The 17,833-nt window shown below is 36.8% G+C and overlaps 1 protein-coding gene across 2 annotated transcripts in view; it reads left to right on the top strand.

The window, feature by feature from the left end:
* The window catches only part of LOC144975326 (uncharacterized), a 19,233-nt gene extending 4,091 nt beyond the window's left edge, over window positions 1–15,142 (top strand). The window contains exon 3 of one of the 2 annotated variants that reach the window (XM_078919299.1): window positions 10,338–15,142. In XM_078919299.1, coding sequence (XP_078775425.1) covers window positions 10,338–10,444 — 107 coding nt within the window. In that variant the 3' untranslated portion in view covers window positions 10,445–15,142. The remainder of the gene's footprint in view (window positions 1–10,337) is intronic. The other variant, XM_078919298.1, reaches the window with a different exon arrangement.
* The last annotated feature ends 2,691 nt before the right edge of the window (window positions 15,143–17,833 follow it).

Genomic DNA, 17,833 nt, shown 5'->3' on the forward strand with positions numbered 1-17,833 from the left:
CCCCCCCCTCCCCCCCCCCCCCAAAGGGCTGTGTGCGTGTGTGTGGTGGTAGGGGGGAGGAGGGTGTGCGAATGCGAGTAGTCCCGAGGAGTACCCGTTTAACCTGCCACGGGAGCACTGTCTATTTGTTTTATAAATAATAATAATAATAATAATAATAATAATAATAATAATAATAATAATAATAATAATAATAATAATAATAATAATAATAACAACAACAACAATAATAATAATAATAATAATAATAATAATAATAATAATAATAATAATAATAATAATAATAATAATAATAATAATAATAATAATAATAATAATAATAATAATAATAATAATAATAATAATAATAATGACGATAAATAACAAATCTTTATGGTCCACAAAATGGACAAATTCCCGTGGTCTACGTTGCTTTTAAACTTAAATCGGATTGCAAATGTATTGATGATATGCGTATTTGAAAAGTACTCACGACATCTCCATCGGGGTATAACATATTACCACACAAAACTGCAAACTCGAACGTTCATAGTCTGATTGATATAACTTAGTGATAAGTTAATTATCAAAATGGCTGTCTAAAAGCAATAACAACGGGTTGACTAACGTCAAATTCATTCCTTCTATTGATGCTCTGTGTTAGATTAAAATACTCACAAAGTCCGCCAGCCAGAATATGACTCCAGCCCAAAAATCTACATGGAACCTTGAAAGTTATAGTCTGATATATTTTAATGAGAGCTAATCATAAAGATGTGTGTCTAGAAACAATAACAATGAGATGAATGACGTCAATTTGGTTCCTTCTATAAATATTCAAGAACTTTACTCACTCCATCCGCTCTCTCCTCCTTCAATACATATGTATCTATTCTCTCATCACATTTTTGTGTGGCTATGCATGTGGTCTTGTGATATGACACTCGCCTTTGGATCGGACGGTACTGGGTTCGAGTCCCGCTCTGAGTGGCGCATAATTGAGTCCTTGGAAAAGGCTCTTTACTCGCATTCTCTCACCTTGTTCACTGTTAAAATGAGTACCTCGCTTTTTACAACGTCGTCTCTGTCGGGAAACAATTGCAATATCGCTTAACAGTCATGTCTCGTCTAACGTTTTTATGTTGGCCAAGGACCTTTATAAAGTGATTTGAGTACCTTTATTGAATATAGCGGTATATATAGCGCAAGTAAATTTTTCTATCTTTCTATTTTTCTCTCTCTCTCTCTCTCTCTCTCTCTCTCTCTCTCTCCCTCTCTCTCTCTCACGCTCTCTCTCTCTCTCTCTCTCTCTCTCTCTCTCTCTCGACATGTTAGATTATTATAGCCATTGCTACATATGATGCGAATATCTTGGACGGTTATTGATGATATGAGCTTAGGTAAAATGCTCACAACATCCGCCAGTCGGAAATAACGTACCATCACACAAAACTACGAGTAACCTTGAACGTTAAAAGTCTGATTGATATAATTTAGTGAGAACTAATTACCAAAAATGGCTGCCTTAATACAATAAAAAAGAGTGGAATGATGTCAATTTCATTCCTTCAACAGTCTAATTGATGTAATTTAGTGAGAAGTAATCACTTATTTTGCCCAAGATAAAAAATAGAATAACAGACAGTAACTGGGATCGGTTCTGTCGGCCACATAGCCAAACTATCAATTAAAATTTATTTCTAATTTCACCAATTTTTGGAGTAAACACACAGTTCTTAGTATCAAACCTATTGTAAATTTGACACTGATCACGAATCCGACGTGAAAACAGCGAAAATCAGATAAAAAATTGTCCACTTTTTTATACTGCCACGCCCCCGATCGCCAATCGCCTCAAAAAATATCTCATCGTGTGTGGGCAAAAATCATCTGCGATTAATGCAGGGATCGGGTCACAGCGACCCAGCAGTGCCTGTACCGCGATGAGATCTGTGCGTATATGGGCCCTCTATGCGTAAGAAATTAGAGGTTACTTTCTATTCATTTTGGTGGAAAATAGAAATCTACTGTTTCTAGTAACAAATTATATTGTAACACGCCTTGTCGGCTGATGTGTGTCATGTGCTCTCGATATTTTTTGTAATCGTTATGTGTTTATCCTTTTTTTGTCATTACAATTTTATGTCAATTTTTTATAACTTCTTGTTGAATCTCTTCGTGGAATTTATAATTGTCTTTAAAATTAGATTAATTTGAGTTAATTGTGCCATTTTTACATTTCTACCCAATGGGTACAATTTATTTTACAACATGTTATCATCGTGAAATGTTTTTAATTAGCTATTTTGGGACCCTGCTAATTGCCATTATTGCATCGTTTGAACGTAATATTAATAAACGCCTCTGTTTTCTTACATCCATAATTAATGATGAATTAAAATGATCGTACCAGCCTGCAGTAATGACCACTATAAACGCACAGGGAAATTTTAGATCAGCCCAGCGATTGAAGTTGAAATTGTAGAGGAAAAGATACAAGAAACACTAGCATTGTCATTAACCTGAATGGTCGTAGTTTAATTAGCGTCAACAAAATTAGCGAACTGGGAAATCTCACAGTCCCAATGTTCTAAGTGCAACGGAAACAAGCTTAAACAAATATATTGAAAGCAACTCCATATTTAATGACAACTACTTCGGACCGCCAGCTTATCAAAAGGACCGTGCATTAGGCGAAAAAAATCGTCCTAATAACATCAGTCGAGAGAAATGCAGACCCGAATTGCAAAATTATCTGGACAAAAATCCTACTGTCTGGAGGAGAAATCATCTTTGGTGACTTTTATAGACAACCGTCCAGTGGAATTGACCTGATGGAACAAATGTTTCAATCGGGTGGAAAATCTACAATAATGAGAAAACTTCGCCACATGTAGTACGTACTGGAGACCTCAACCTTTCTGATATCAATTGGGAAAACATGAGCGTCAAACCAAACACACAATATGGCAAAGAAATAAATGAAAAGATGCTTCAAATCGTCCAGGTTTTTATATGACCCAAACAGTGTTGGAACCAACTCGTGGGGAAACGCACTTGACACATACTCAGCACAGATCTCGGACTCATCCAAAACATACAAGTTCTTCCAGGAATGAGTGACCATCACATCGTAAAATTAGAAATTAAAGCTAAACTACAACTCAACAAAAAACCATGAATGAGATAATGAATGACCTTAACGACAAGTTTTAAGATTTTGAAAACAAAGCAAATCTAAATGATATAGATAAAAATTGGGGGAGTTTTCAGACAGCCATCATAGAAATCAGTCAATAAGCACATCCCGATCAAATATTAAGCTGAAAGCAACATTTTTCTTGGATGATACGTCACATCAAGCGTTCATTCCAATTCAACAAAAGCAACGTCGCAACAACTTTGCAAAACGGACCAACAAAAACCAGGACTAGGACGATTTCATAGCTCTTCGTAAGGAAAAAAAACATACACGCTTAAGAAAGAGCATAACCAGTATGTCACTAGCGTGCTCAAATCTGACCCAGGCTATAGTGTCAGCTAAATCGGCGATTATATTATAAATCGCTTCTGGAAATACATTAAATTTAAACGCAGGGATACATCAAGCATAGCAGTTTTACAAAGACCGGATGGAACAGAAGCTACTGACACCACAGAGAAAGCAAAATTTCTCAACACACATAACACAAGCACATTCACTATAAAGTTACAAAGCCTGACATCACTCAGCTCTATGTTATTGTTTTTTAGCCAGTCACTTTTATGAGGAGTTCTCACTAAATTCAATCAATCAGACTTCTAATGCATTGCGTTTGACCAAAATTTAAAAAAACCCTCATACATCTGCCAGCTGGACATTACGTACCAACACACAAAACTATGTGTAACTTTATCTTAATCGTTTATAGTCTGAATTTGGTGAGAACTACTCATAAAAATGGCCGGCCAAAAACAACAACAAATAGCTGAGCGACGTCAATTTCGTTCTGTCTATAAACGTTCAAAGTTACACATAAATGTTGTGTGTTTGTAGGTTATATCAGGCTGGGGAGTGTTGTGAGTTTATTTTGTTTTGTTTTGTTTTGTTTTTATTTGGCTAAGCGCAAAACATCAAAAAGAGAAAGTAGCATTTTCCAATGTCAAGGATGACCATAACCCATATTAGCGTAACTAAACAGTTCCAGAATCTAAATCCTTCTAAAGCAGATCTTATACCCAGCAGGATCCTCAAAGAGAGTGCAATAGGAAATAGCTCCTTACTTATGCAATATTTTCCAACAGTCACCAGAAATAGAACTGATACATCGTGGAATTAAAAACATTGACCCAAAGTCCTTTGAAAAGACCATTTGATGAAGAAAACGGCTCAAAACAGGGGGAACAAAACCTACTCATCATATCTTGTCGCGCCAGTGAGTCAGCCAGTACCGGGCAGTCTGGTTGCATTTCCTCAGGTCAGCATTGGTGCAGTGAGGTCCCAGCGAGCATTCGGACAGGATGTGGTCCATGGTCTGTCTGGGGTGACCGCATGGGCATTCAGTGCCCGGTGAGATTTTCCATTTAAAGAGGTTGGTGGCGGTGTTTCCCACCTTTGCTCTAGCTCTGTTCAACGCCACCCAGTCTTTTTTCTTGAGGTCTGTGCCTGCTGGGAGCTTTTCTGTTGGGGGCTGGAGGGCATCGTTTGCTGTCTTGTCCCATTCTTCCCATTTGTCCAGGCGGTAGAATGCTGAGTGGTCTGGGTGAAGGCTCTCTACTGTGAGGAAGCTTTTCCTTGATTTGAGCCTGCTTTTGAGGCAATTGTGGTCATGAAGGGGTGTCTCTGGTCCATTTCCTGTTTGTATTTTTGTATTTGGGCATGAGTTTCCCTCCGGATGTGTCGTGGGGCTATTCCTGCTGCACGGTAGACCAGTGGTAATGGTGTTGCTCTCAGCTGGCCCGTTACGATCCGGCAGGCGTTGTTGAGCTCGGGGTCTAGCTTGGAGGCATGGCATGATCGGGCCCATACAGCTGAGCAGTACTCCGCAGTTGAGTAGCTGAGGGCCAATGCTGTGGTCCTTAGAGTTTTAGGGTCAGTTCCCCAGTCCATGAGATCACCAATATAAAAAGTGACCCACAGAGATACGACGACTTTAGAACACTCATATGGAAAGTTGCAAAGAAAAACATCCCCAGAGGATGCCGAAAAAGTTATATTCCATGTCTCCAAGATGAAAGCAAGAAACTATATGAAAGATACATTGAATCATACAAGGTGGATCCTTTCAGTGAAGAAACCCTAGAACTGGGTGAAGAACTCACATCAATGATAGCCGATGAAAGATCAGAAAGATGGAAGGAATTAATAACCTCCACCAATATGACCCTAAACAGCAAAAAGGCCTGGACTACAATTTCAAAACTGAATAATGACAAAAATACCCAGACAAGAGTGGCTGCAGTAACACCTGACCAAGTAGCACATCAGCTTCTACTAAATGGGAAACTAGCCAAGAAAGCACGAGGCCAACTAAAAGCCCTGAAACGTGAAATGGACAAAACCTACGTCTTTGGCTTGACGACCGGCTCTGCGATATAACTCAGGAAGTAGTCCTGGATGGATATAGAGGTGAGAAACTAAATGTTTTATCGGGGGTACCAGAAAGAGCTGTTCTTAGACCGCGCTGATTTCTAACATTCATTCAAAGGCTTAATAAGAAACATATCAACTGTTACCAAGTTCAAACTTTTATTTCGAGTCAATGAAATCCCTCCAAAGATAAAAAAAAACACACATACAATGCTTTAGTCAAACCCGTATTGGAATAGCCTACGCGTGCACAGTGTTAGATCCTTGTTAACAAGGCCACATCAAGAAAATCGAACAAGTTCAAAGGGCAACCACGAGGTTTGTCACCGACAATTACTTATACGAACCAGGTTAGAGTATATACAAATATATCTCAACAACATTGTAAGTACGAAAATCAGTATAAATAACTCAAATATGGAAAGTAAGGAGCAAAGAGTGCATCTTTCTCTGGGGCATATCACTCCGATATTTGTAAGCACAAATAATATTTTAAACAATGGACTTGATGAATAATAACTTTTTCAGCTGTACCTGAAATCAATTGGCTAATAACAAAAGGGAGCAACTCTTCCTAGCGTAACTCGATGCACAAGTCCATAACAAACTCTACTACACTATTTGACAAAACTGCACTTTACATTCACAAGGAATCATCATAGCAGTAAGTTCACCATTCCAACACAGAAAACCAACACTTACAAAAACAATTTTCCCCCAAGAACCACCAAGGATTGGAACAATCTCTTACCAGAAACCAAATATATTACCAACAACAACAACAACAAATTTGATCTACTATCAAATATTTTTTTTCAACTCAATGACACAATAATGGAGAAAGTCACCACATAATTTGTATAAAATCTGCAGTGATGGCTCTTCCGGTCGTTTAACAAGGAGGTTGAGGTGTTTTAAGCTAACCATTGTTTTTTCTTGTTTTTGGGGATTTAGTAGTGAATTTATGTGTCATTAGGACAGTTTGTGGATTTCCACGCTTGCTGGAAAGTATCACAATACAAATTCATATAAGTCAACAATTTACATCGTACATAATAGCCTGTAACAGTTAATCAAGAACTGCGCTCGTCGTAATAATATGCTTCGACTCCATTGTTGACACGTGTTTCACGACAGGACCCCATCACCAGTCCACACCCGTCAGCAGCTACAGAACCCTCCCTTCCAACATCAAAGAGACAGTAAAAGGCTTGAGCAATATCTAAAGTCAAAAACAGATAACTAGACGAAGTCGGCAATCGACGGCGACAACCATTTTATTTCAGCCGTTGTTGTTTCACGGTGGGTCAGACTCGGCTCATAGCAACACAAACTCGCCCACAAAGAATAATAACCAACCATTGGTCAGCGACAATGGATTTTATTTATATGCAGATATGGCCGACACAAACGGCAGCTTTAAAATCCGAGACGTCATTAACACTCATCACAAAATTGACATGGTTCACAATAGAGCAAACTACACATCCAGTCAGCACAACTCATGGGAGACGGTTCTCGGTCAAATCATTAAAAAAAAAACGTTGTTACACCGAATTACAATAAAGAACGTGCAAGAGAAGTGTCCCCTGGTTTAGACCTCCATTTTAATGCAGGTGGAAACGATGACATGTATTTATTTCGTCGAAATGGCAACCATGAGATGATACAGTATGTGGATCACCCAGAATGGAAGAACGATTTAATAAGAGTGGTGGAAAGTGATTTTAGAACTTTGATATTTGCGGAAACGGAAAAATTTAATCGTCGAATAATTGGACCAGTTAAAAAATGCTGTCATTTCCTTGGTAAGGTAATCAACGTCACGGCACTTTGTCGGATAATAAGAAGAACGGAATACGATTCAATAGTCTGATATCACTTCGCCCTGCAACGGCGGCCATTGTGGTTCTAAACAAAGAAAATCATTACTTTTTATTCTTCATGCTGGCTAAAACTTTTCATATGCCTTGTGTAAAATGTGTAAAAGACAAAACTTGATCAAATGTATGGGGTTTTTCTCCTCTGGATAGCCTTTATGCTCGCCGGAGAACTATTTCATACGGGCGTCCGCCATTGTTCCGATAGTTTTGAGCCAGTGTTACTAAGTTACCATGCGTCATTAGGAAGGAAGTGACGTTACGACTGTTGAAGGGTATTGACGTATCCGAGAGCCTAACATTGGAAGGTCATCTTAAGTACATGGATACGCAGTCGATAATGAAAACATTACTCAGTCTGAAAAGATGGTTGTCAGCGAATCTCACATTAGTTACCCAATCAAAAGTGAACTGAGAAAGGATTTGGTACCTGTCAGCGGTTTGGTAGCTGTCAAACCTAACTCGCCGAAGCAAATAATTGTGCAAATAATTAGTCGTCGTTATTATAAAGCATCGTTTCAGTTTATGCATTTTTCGCCTTTTACCCCTTCGTAGGGTGTCATCGATCATATGATTTGTTACTGTACAACGATTGGGCGTTTCTCAATAAATGCAAACACGCTGCTGTGTTTATGAAAGTTGTAAACATACCCAACAATCAAGCTGAGCAAAATGACCAATCGTGACGTTGGATATTTCTCAAACTTAACACTTTTCACTATGTGGGCAATTTTGAGCACGCTTTGCAATGTGACCAATGACCTTGAGCACATGGAGAAATAATATAGAACATCCCCATTAAAATAGTCTGTAACGACATTCTATCGTTGAAAGATGTATGTGTGTGTATAAGTGTGTATGTGTATGTTGTGCTTGTGTCAAAATGAAAGTATCAGAGTGTGTGTGAGTATTTGTGGATGATGTAATAGTTAACACAGGAGTTGCGTCGACCGTCGTTTATTGAACATTGTAGTGAGGACTTGTCACCATAGCTGAAATCATTAAAAATAAATGACATATTTCGTTTGATGCATTGGTGATAGAATAGGATTCAATAGTCGTACCGCCACTTCCTTCCTAATGACGCATGGTAACTTAGCAACACTGGCTCTAAACTATCGAAACAATGGCGGACGCCCGTATGAAATATTTCTCCGGCGAGTATAAAGCGTATCCAGAAGAAAAAAAACACATACATTTGATCATGTTTTGACTTTTACACATTCTGATCACAAGACATATGAAAAGTTCCAGACAGCATGAAAAATAAAAAGTAATGATTTTCTTTGTTTAGAACCAAGATGGCCGCCGTTGCCGGGCGCGTGACATCAGACTACTGAATCCAATTGTTGGAAGCAGTGAATGGAAGTAGACTATACTGAGAAATGTTGTTATTGTTTTTATTATTATTATTATTATTATTATTATTATTATTATTATTATTATTATTATTATTATTATTATTATTATTTTATTATTATTATTATTATTATTATTATTAATAGTAGTAGTTAGTAGTAGTAGTAGTAGTAGTAGTAGTAGTAGTAGTAGTAGTAGTAGTAGTAGTAGTAGTAGTAGTAGTAGTAGTATTGTTATTGTTATTACTTTTATTATTATTATTATTATTATTATTATTATTATTATTATTATTATTATTATTAATAGTAGTAGTAGTAGTAGTAGTAGTAGTAGTAGTAGTAGTAGTAGTAGTAGTAGTAGTAGTAGTAGTATTGTTATTGTTATTATTATCATTATTATTATTATTATTATTATTATTATTATTATTATTATTATTATTATTATTTTATTATTAAAATTGCTACCGGAAAATTGGCCGCATTATCTGAACAGTAAGATTAGAAGCATGCAGCCGGAAGACTTGATCTATAAATCATGCAAGTCTGACATTTTACACTATCCAACCTTTTTTATTTTGAAATATCTGTCGCCTACACAATTCTTTAAAGAAACTATGTTGATTTGATTTTGTCCCACGAGTGTTTCAAAATATACACCGCACAAACGCCATATCAAAGAATTTGGACGTAATTCTCAATTTTTTATAAGACCCGTCGATCTTTCAATTCAATTTTCTTTGTGACTGTTCTGTCACTTTTTTCCCATAAAGCATTTTTATTAATGATCCCATGCATATTGAATTTAATCTTTTATCTCTGCTTCTGTATAAAGCGTTGCACCACCCTCATAAACCATAAATGGCCAAATGTTGTCGTCCATTCGATTCAAATCAGGGTTCATTGGAAGCCATTCATCTTTGTAAATAAATCGAATATTATTTCTCTTCGTATTGAAAATTGTGTCACAATGTTAGAAGGAATAAAACATTTTCCAGATTCCATCCCGATTATTCATTTTTTAAAGACTAGACGGGGAACTTCTCACACAAGTAGCACTATACTGCTGAATCAAGGCGCAAGTTTGGAAACCTTTGATATCGAGATTTTTACACAACTTCGTATAAATAGCATAATTTCTTAACTAGATACCGATCAGTACTGAATTGTAAGCTTCAATTTATTAGATGAAAACAGATACTGTGGACGTTTCGGGATTCCCTTTATCAACAAACAGGATGAATGAAACAGTACAGACGAATGAGATGATGTGATTGTGATAGTGGCGTTGTTAAGGTGATTTTTCATTATTTCTTAACTAAAGAGAATCTAGATTTATTAAACTTGTATTAATTTAATGCCTTCTTCTTATTGCTTATAAATGGATAAATACTCATCGCATTGAAATAGTGTCATAATTTTTTCCGGGGGCGGGGGGGGGGGTTCTTTTACGTTACAAATACACAGACACATGATTTAGTATTAGTATTCTTAGGCTGATAATATTGAATAATAGCCTGCATGCATGTTTTAAAAAAATTATTTTTGTTTCAGTCTATTCACCTAAGGGAAACAATTCCAGTCTGGCTGTCGATGGTTCCAGAGCGTCAAATCTCTATGAGGGCCCTTGTAGCCATACCCTGACAATTTCCAACTCATAGTGGATGGTAGACTTACTTTATTCTTATCCAATACATTCTATTTACATTACAAACCGAAATGAATACGCCGAAAGGCTTCAAAACTTTGATATCTACGTATCAAAAGTAAACCCGTACCCAATCGCTCAAGGTGGCGATTTGAAAGGAGAGTTATGTCTTCATCAGGACGCTGCACTTCCTGCACATGGACCTCATTCTGTGCAGTGTACATCTCAGGCTATTACTGGACGGTATGTTTACATTTGGAAGCCAGAGAATAGTGCGTTAGCGCTTTGCGAGTTTGAAGTCCGTGTGCCGAAGCAAAATATAGACTGGAGTGAGATGGGGTTCTACATTCACCCGGAGCAAAAGAGTTCCACAAATCCTTTTTTGTCAGTAACCATGAAATTGTTTTCATACTCGGACTGCGTCAGAATATGCGTGTCAGTATCCGAAAGATTCACCACTACCGTGCAAGTGGAGAAAGCGACGAAAAGGTGTGAATGCATTGAGTTGAGCGGTTTGGATGATTCTGGACCTGAGATTTCTATTTCCGGTTGGACTTTGCTGAAATCATTCGGTAACTAGGATTAACACCACTACGATTGGACCAATTGACTCAAAATGCTATTCTGTTGGAATGAACTTATTGCTTAAAATTAAATTCTTTTTCTTAACTTATATTGAAAGCTGTAAGTTATAACAAAAGCATTCGTCGAGGAGAACGACTTTGCTTCTGAATCTCAAAAATAAGTATTAGAAAAACAACAAAAACAAATCCAGAAAAAGAAAAAAAAAGCAACAAAACAAAAGAATTATTTTTTTATTCAGGTTAGTTTGATTTAAACTGATTCTACGAGTATCTGTGCCATTCTGACATAATACTGCATTAACATAGTAGCATCATATATTGAGTTGACGTGATTAGGAGTAACTGGTAGGTACTGATGTACTCGTCCTCTAGAAAAACAAATAATTAAGATTTTGGCTAGAAAACTTGTTCCATAGAATGCGATCGATTAAAATTCAGTTTAATAGATTGGTATTTGAAAAACGAGTTTTCAGGCCAAAATTTTTAATTCTTTTTTTCTCCACAGCACGGCAGATGGTACTAATAGAGTCCAAACATAATAATCTTTTTAATAATTTCTAAAATACGTTTACTTTTAAAATGTATAATTTTCTAAAATAACGGATGACGATATTAAAAAAAAAAAACAATTCAAATTAAACGTATTGTCGCAATTGACAGTCAAAATTCCGTTAAAACTGTTTTTAAAGATAAAGTGATCAGATTTTGGCAACACAAAAATTTGAATATATTGAGAAGAGTGGTTTGGACGATTCTGAACTTGACATTTTTGTTGCTGCCTGGACTTTACTATCATCATCCATCGTGGCTTGTGCTCTTGAGTACGTTGCCTGTCAGCTTTCTCCACGAATCACGATCCTCTGCGGTGCGCATGAAATCTGTGTTGCTTTTTATGTCACATTTGGCTATTCTTAGGTTATTTAGATAAGTCATTCTTTGTCTTCCTCTAGCTCTCTTTCCTTCGATTATCCCATATGTTACCAACTTTTCTATTCCGTCTCTTCTCCACACATGTCCCAGAAAGCGTAACTGCCTCTTTCTGATGTTATCAATCAGTATTCGTCCCTTTCTCACCTTCTCCAACACTTCCTCGTTCGTACACCTGTCTGTCCATGATACCCTCAACATTCTTCTCAAATGCCTCTAACCTCCTCGTACATTCTTTGTCATGCGTCCACGTTTCACAACCGTATAAAAGGGTACTTATAACATATGTTTCTACTAGTTTCATTCTGGTCTTCAAGTTTAGGTTGATGTTTGACACAACTGGTCGCATTTTATGGAACACGTTTTTGCTATTGCTATTCTTTGTTTTATATCCTCTATGTCACGTGCGTCATGGGTGATGATAGTGCCTAAATATTTAAATTTCTTTTCTTGTTTGATGGTCTCTCCTTTGCTTGACAAGTGGAAGGTCGCGTTTTGTCATTCTTTGATACCACCATGCATTCGGTTTTCTTAATATTTTGTTTAAGGCCCATATCTTCACTTTTGCACACATATCTAAAATTTTCTGCACGTGTTCTGCTCCTCATTCTTTTCATAAGTATTCTTAACATAATTTTTGTGGCCTGGCTCAATATGCTGATTGTTCTGTGTTGGTCACAGTCAATAGTACCTTGTTTTTTGGGTATCGTAATGAATACCGATTGTCTTAAGACATTAGGCAATTCACCCTTTTTGTATATGACATTAAAGGCTTTTGTCAGAATGTCTATTCCCAGATCGTCGAGGGCGTCAATCAATTCTATTGAGAAACTATCTTGGCCTACCGATTTCCCCTTTTTCATCTCATTGCAAGCAGCTTCTACTTCCTTTCGCATAGTCTGGGGACCCGTGTTCACAGTAGAGATTTCTTTATCCAAGCTCGTCCCTCTTTTATCATCCGCGTATAGATTTTTTATGTATACTGCCCAACGTTCAAAAATTTCGTTGTTGTTGATAAGTATATTACCGTTTGCGTCTTTAACGCATTTTCTTGCCACGGCTGGGCGTTTTCCACTTAGATCTTGTATTGACTGGTAGAATTGTTTGGTGTTAGATTGTTTTAGTCTTTCAATTCTGTGACATTCATGTTCAATATAATCTTCCTTTGCTCTCTTACACTCACGTTTTATAATCTTATTAGCTTCTTTATATTCATTGCTGTTGCATTCTAGTTTTCGTCTTTCATTCATCAGTTTCAAGATCTTGTGACCCACCCACTTATGTTTTGGTTCGTGTTTTTTCACAGATGGAATAGTTTCTCTTGCAAATTCTGTGATGCAGTTCGACACTTGATTCCATTACTCATCTATGTTTTCACTTTCTTCTTTCACGCATTCTTTGTAATCATTTTTTATTTGATGGTTAATTCTCAATAGATCTAATTGCAGTTTTGGTTCCACTTTCTTTTTCTTTATTTGTTTTAAGTTTTATTTTTAGCGTGGCCTTGACAGGCCTGTGGTCACTATTACAATCTGCACTTGGAATAATTGTTGCGTTGCGTACGATATTTCTGAATCGATGTTGGACCAGAATAAAGTCTATCAGATTTACTATAATCGTTTTATAAATGGAGGTGGGACGGATAGCTCAGTTGATAGAGCACTCGCTTCGCGCTAAAAGGACCAAGATCTGTTCCGGGTGCAGTCGAAATTAATTTTTGACCCTTTTCAACCATCAGTAATTGAGTAGCTGGGTCTGTTAGATCTGGTGGAAAGTACTTTGAGATAGATTACCGTCCTATCGAAAGGATGGTAACCAATTGCTATTGGTTGTTTAACATTATTGAATCCGGGATAAGCTCCGACTGATGGAGCCTAATGGCACGAATTAACATGACATGTTAACATTTTCGGACAGTGGGTCCTATTCAAATAATCTTCAGGCATGCACTGTCAATCTTTTATCCATCATACATCCATAATATGAGGTTATGATTTGTAATACTTGCAAAGCCCTTTCTTCATCATTCAGAGAAAATTGAATTATTTAGTCATTCACTCAACAAGTTAAACAGGCAAATGCCTGTCTTCTTTACCTGACGTCAAATATCATCAGTGTTTATATATATATATATATATAAAGTTCAGTATACATCTTGTGATTCCAAGGTGTCCAACAAAATGGTCAGAGAGAGGTACATATTCTAAAACCTATGTACACAGAACATAAGGAAAGATGACTACAAGAAAAATATCTCTACCCCCCCCCCCCCCAATACAGCCTGCCTCGACTGATTTTAGGGGAGGGGGATGATATTTTCACTTGTCAATTTCCATCTTATTTGCCTGGTACTGCTTCATACACGCATGTTCAGATTTCTATCTTAAACCAGTGCCTAGTCCTAATTTGTCAAAAAGAACCCAGGTTATTTCCTATCTGGATGAAAGTTGGCATGGTTTTGAAAAAAAACCCACCTCCTCATAGCCCTCCCCCCTCCCCACTTCCCCTTGTCGATATAATTATTTCAATGTGTTTTTCTTTCTTCTACCATAACTTTTTGAGCTTGTATTGTCTGTCTCCTTCAGAAGACCTAAGCCAAAATTATGTGGAATTGTGCAAAATTGAGTCCATGGAAAAGGCTCTTACTCAAGATATTTTATCAACGCACTCAGCTGTAACAATGAAACCAGGCTGTCCACAGCGTTGTGTCTGTCGAAAAAGTTGTAATATCGCCTAACCCGCGCAATTATCCACTTATATTGCTCAGAGCGTTTTTTTAACTGCTTAATTTCTTTTTATTCTGAGAGTCATGTTTACATTATATACTTCTTTCACATGTTACCTAGCACTGGCCATGGTTATTACTTTGGGATAAACCAGAAACGAAAAAGAGAATTTTATGGTTAAAATGAAAAGAAATGTGACATTTTGTTTTTGTCGGGTGAAGACATCAGATTCATTTTCCGCATCTAAAAATAAAAACAAGTGATTTTCATGATTTTGAGAATGAATCCACTTTTTATAATTTAAACCTCAGACATTAAAATAATTGCACGTTGACTCGGACATAAAACCAGAATTAAGCAATGGGTAACATTTGTAAATAATTCTATTCTTTTTGTATCTTGCTCATAAATGTTGAATTTTAAAATACATCGATGTAAAACTCAATAAACGTTTCCTTTAGCAACTAATCTTAACAGGTCTCTATTATCCTTTGTTAAAAAAATAAGATTTACGAGTTCAATCGACGTGAACATATTTTCAGGTCTGACAACGGACGCAATAATAGGTTTGCTTTATCATTGTTATAATGGAAAATATTTTGTGACGATTTGAGATTATTTCCATCACAACGATGAGACCATACCAATGGGTGTTATCAGACTTGCAAATAAAAATACGTCGAGTTTTTCACCCGCATGTGTTACCCCTCTCCCCCCAACTCCCGCCCACAAAATAATAAAAATAAAATTAAAAAAAAAGATTTTGATGTTTGAATCCCTGTGCTTGTAATTTCAAACTTGTTCCTAAATCACGATCTCATGGTCAGTATTGTGATTGTTTCAAACTCCATACATAATAGCAGCTCGAGAATCCTATATAATGTCTAGGTAAAGCAGATGTTCTAAAAGGATTTTAAAGTTTAAATGACCTGGAACGTGAAATTTTAGTCTGTGTCAATGTTTTTATTCTATACAATAAAACACAAACAATGTCTTGCTTCAATTATTATAAATTCTATTATTAGCATTTGATTCACATTGAAATAATACTATCCTGAAACGATTCAATTCAATTCAGAAGCCGTCAAATTCCAGCACGCACTGCAATACAACACGCCTGAGCTGGGTGACTGAATGTATGGGTTGCCTCCCATGATATATCGGAGTGTTTCTTTTTTACGAAACCCACCGAAAGCCGCGGGAACCCACCGAAACCCGAAAAAGCTATGGGAAGTAGACAGCAATGGGGGAGTGAACCTGGGACTCGGGGAAGTGTATACTATTGGGGAGTGAACCTGGGACTGGGTTTCGGTGGGTTTCGTAAAAAAGAAACATCGGAGACATCGGATTTCGGCACGCTCGGATACGATGGATGACAAATGTGATTTTTTAAAATCTGGTCTCAATGCAGTGTGGAAAGGTATGTATTTCGTAAACGTAAAAAAAAAAAATCATTTAGATCATTGGGCTCACAAAGCCGAGGATGCAATGCAGGGTTTGACTAAATTATGGTCACGCAAAGAATATTAGAATAATCACGGAGACACAAGCACAAAATCCAACAAAGAGGAATACACTCAAATACTTACATTCTGCATTCAAAATAACAAATATAATAATACATAACAGAGAGATGATTTACAAGGAAAAAGATATCATCTCCCAAAACAATAATTATGCATTTGACTGTTTCCCTCCCAGCTAGGACTCCGGCCAGGACAAAACCAAGTAATCTCATTCCAAGACAAATACAGAAAGCATGTTGGAAAACAGATAAAAGGGGCTAGAAGACACAGTATGTACCCCCCTGCCCGCTATGGGAGGCCAGATTTGGTATTTAGAGATTGATTCTGTGCTTGATTGCCTGACACTGACATGGCCTGACAAATTTTCACTAATGTCAACCACTAAAGAATAGGAAATGGTCAAACTTTGGGACCCTTTTCCCCCACCCGATATGCATAAGAAATCAACATTTATATGAGGCGATATCCTTATAAATGCTGATACGGGGTTATATATATATAATCCAGAAATCAACATTAATAGGAGGCCTATATCAATGCTGATATGGTGTATTATATATATATATATATATATATATATATATATATATATATATATATATATTGAATCGTGTTTGATACAAATATGGTACGAAAAGTGCTCGACATGTAGTAATGGAGCGAATTATTATTTAAAATATTTACCACAATGTTTGGGGCAGTCTACATCAATGTTTCAGGCTTAATTTGCCCATGTTCTCAAGATCATAGTCTATCTTGATGACAATCTCAATCTAACACACCCATTGTAAAAGCCCTACAAACGATGCTAATATGGTCTTTTCTCGTCAAATCAGAGGTACTCTATAACACAAAATGCCTCATACGCACGCACCTCCCATCTCTTGTTAGCTCTACTTCAATCTTTTCTTATAGTCTTTGATTGGACCAAATTCGCTTCAATGAGGCCACGGGTCGTCCTAAAGACCTCGTTGAATTCAACTTTCATTTGTAATGTTACTGTCATGGTCTCAAGTGAGTAAAGAGCTACTCGACTATGCATAAAGATATATGTAGAATGAGGCCCCAGAATTTACTAGTTACTATAAATGAAAAACAATTAACGATTTGTTTACAATGAAATAAAAATAATGATGAAATTTAATTAAAAGAGATAAACAGTGATCGTGGCAGTTACAAATAGAGATATGAATATTTTACGTAACTTATGATAATATGTCAGGTTCATAAGTTTACGTTTCCAGGCAGTTGATGGGCTTGGATGATCTATTCCTCTGATAACAGGATTGGACTCGTAAAATTCCACTTCCAGGCAATTGGTAAGAGGTTATAGTGTAGTACAGCGGGCTTGGGTTTGATCCTTGAAGATTATACAATCAAAGTTAAAAGCTCCGGCGTCTTAATGGTGTAGATATAATATCTACAAAGTCCCAAAAGATAAAAATCTTACAATATATATATAGGAATAGAGTGACTGGCCGTCCGGCATAGATTGTGGAGAGAAAGTGAGTGTAGAGTGTTAGACCTATCAGCTTTTATAATAAGTGGCTACGTGACAGAATGTAGAACGAATAGTATTCACTAATTAGAAATTAATTCGAGGGAAGGCTATAAAAGGAAAGACGATCTAATATTAGAA

Source organism: Berghia stephanieae, chromosome 6 (genome assembly GCF_034508935.2).
Source record: "Berghia stephanieae isolate SIO BIC M18660-M18661 chromosome 6, UCSD_Bste_1.3, whole genome shotgun sequence".
NCBI lineage: Eukaryota > Metazoa > Mollusca > Gastropoda > Nudibranchia > Aeolidiidae > Berghia > Berghia stephanieae.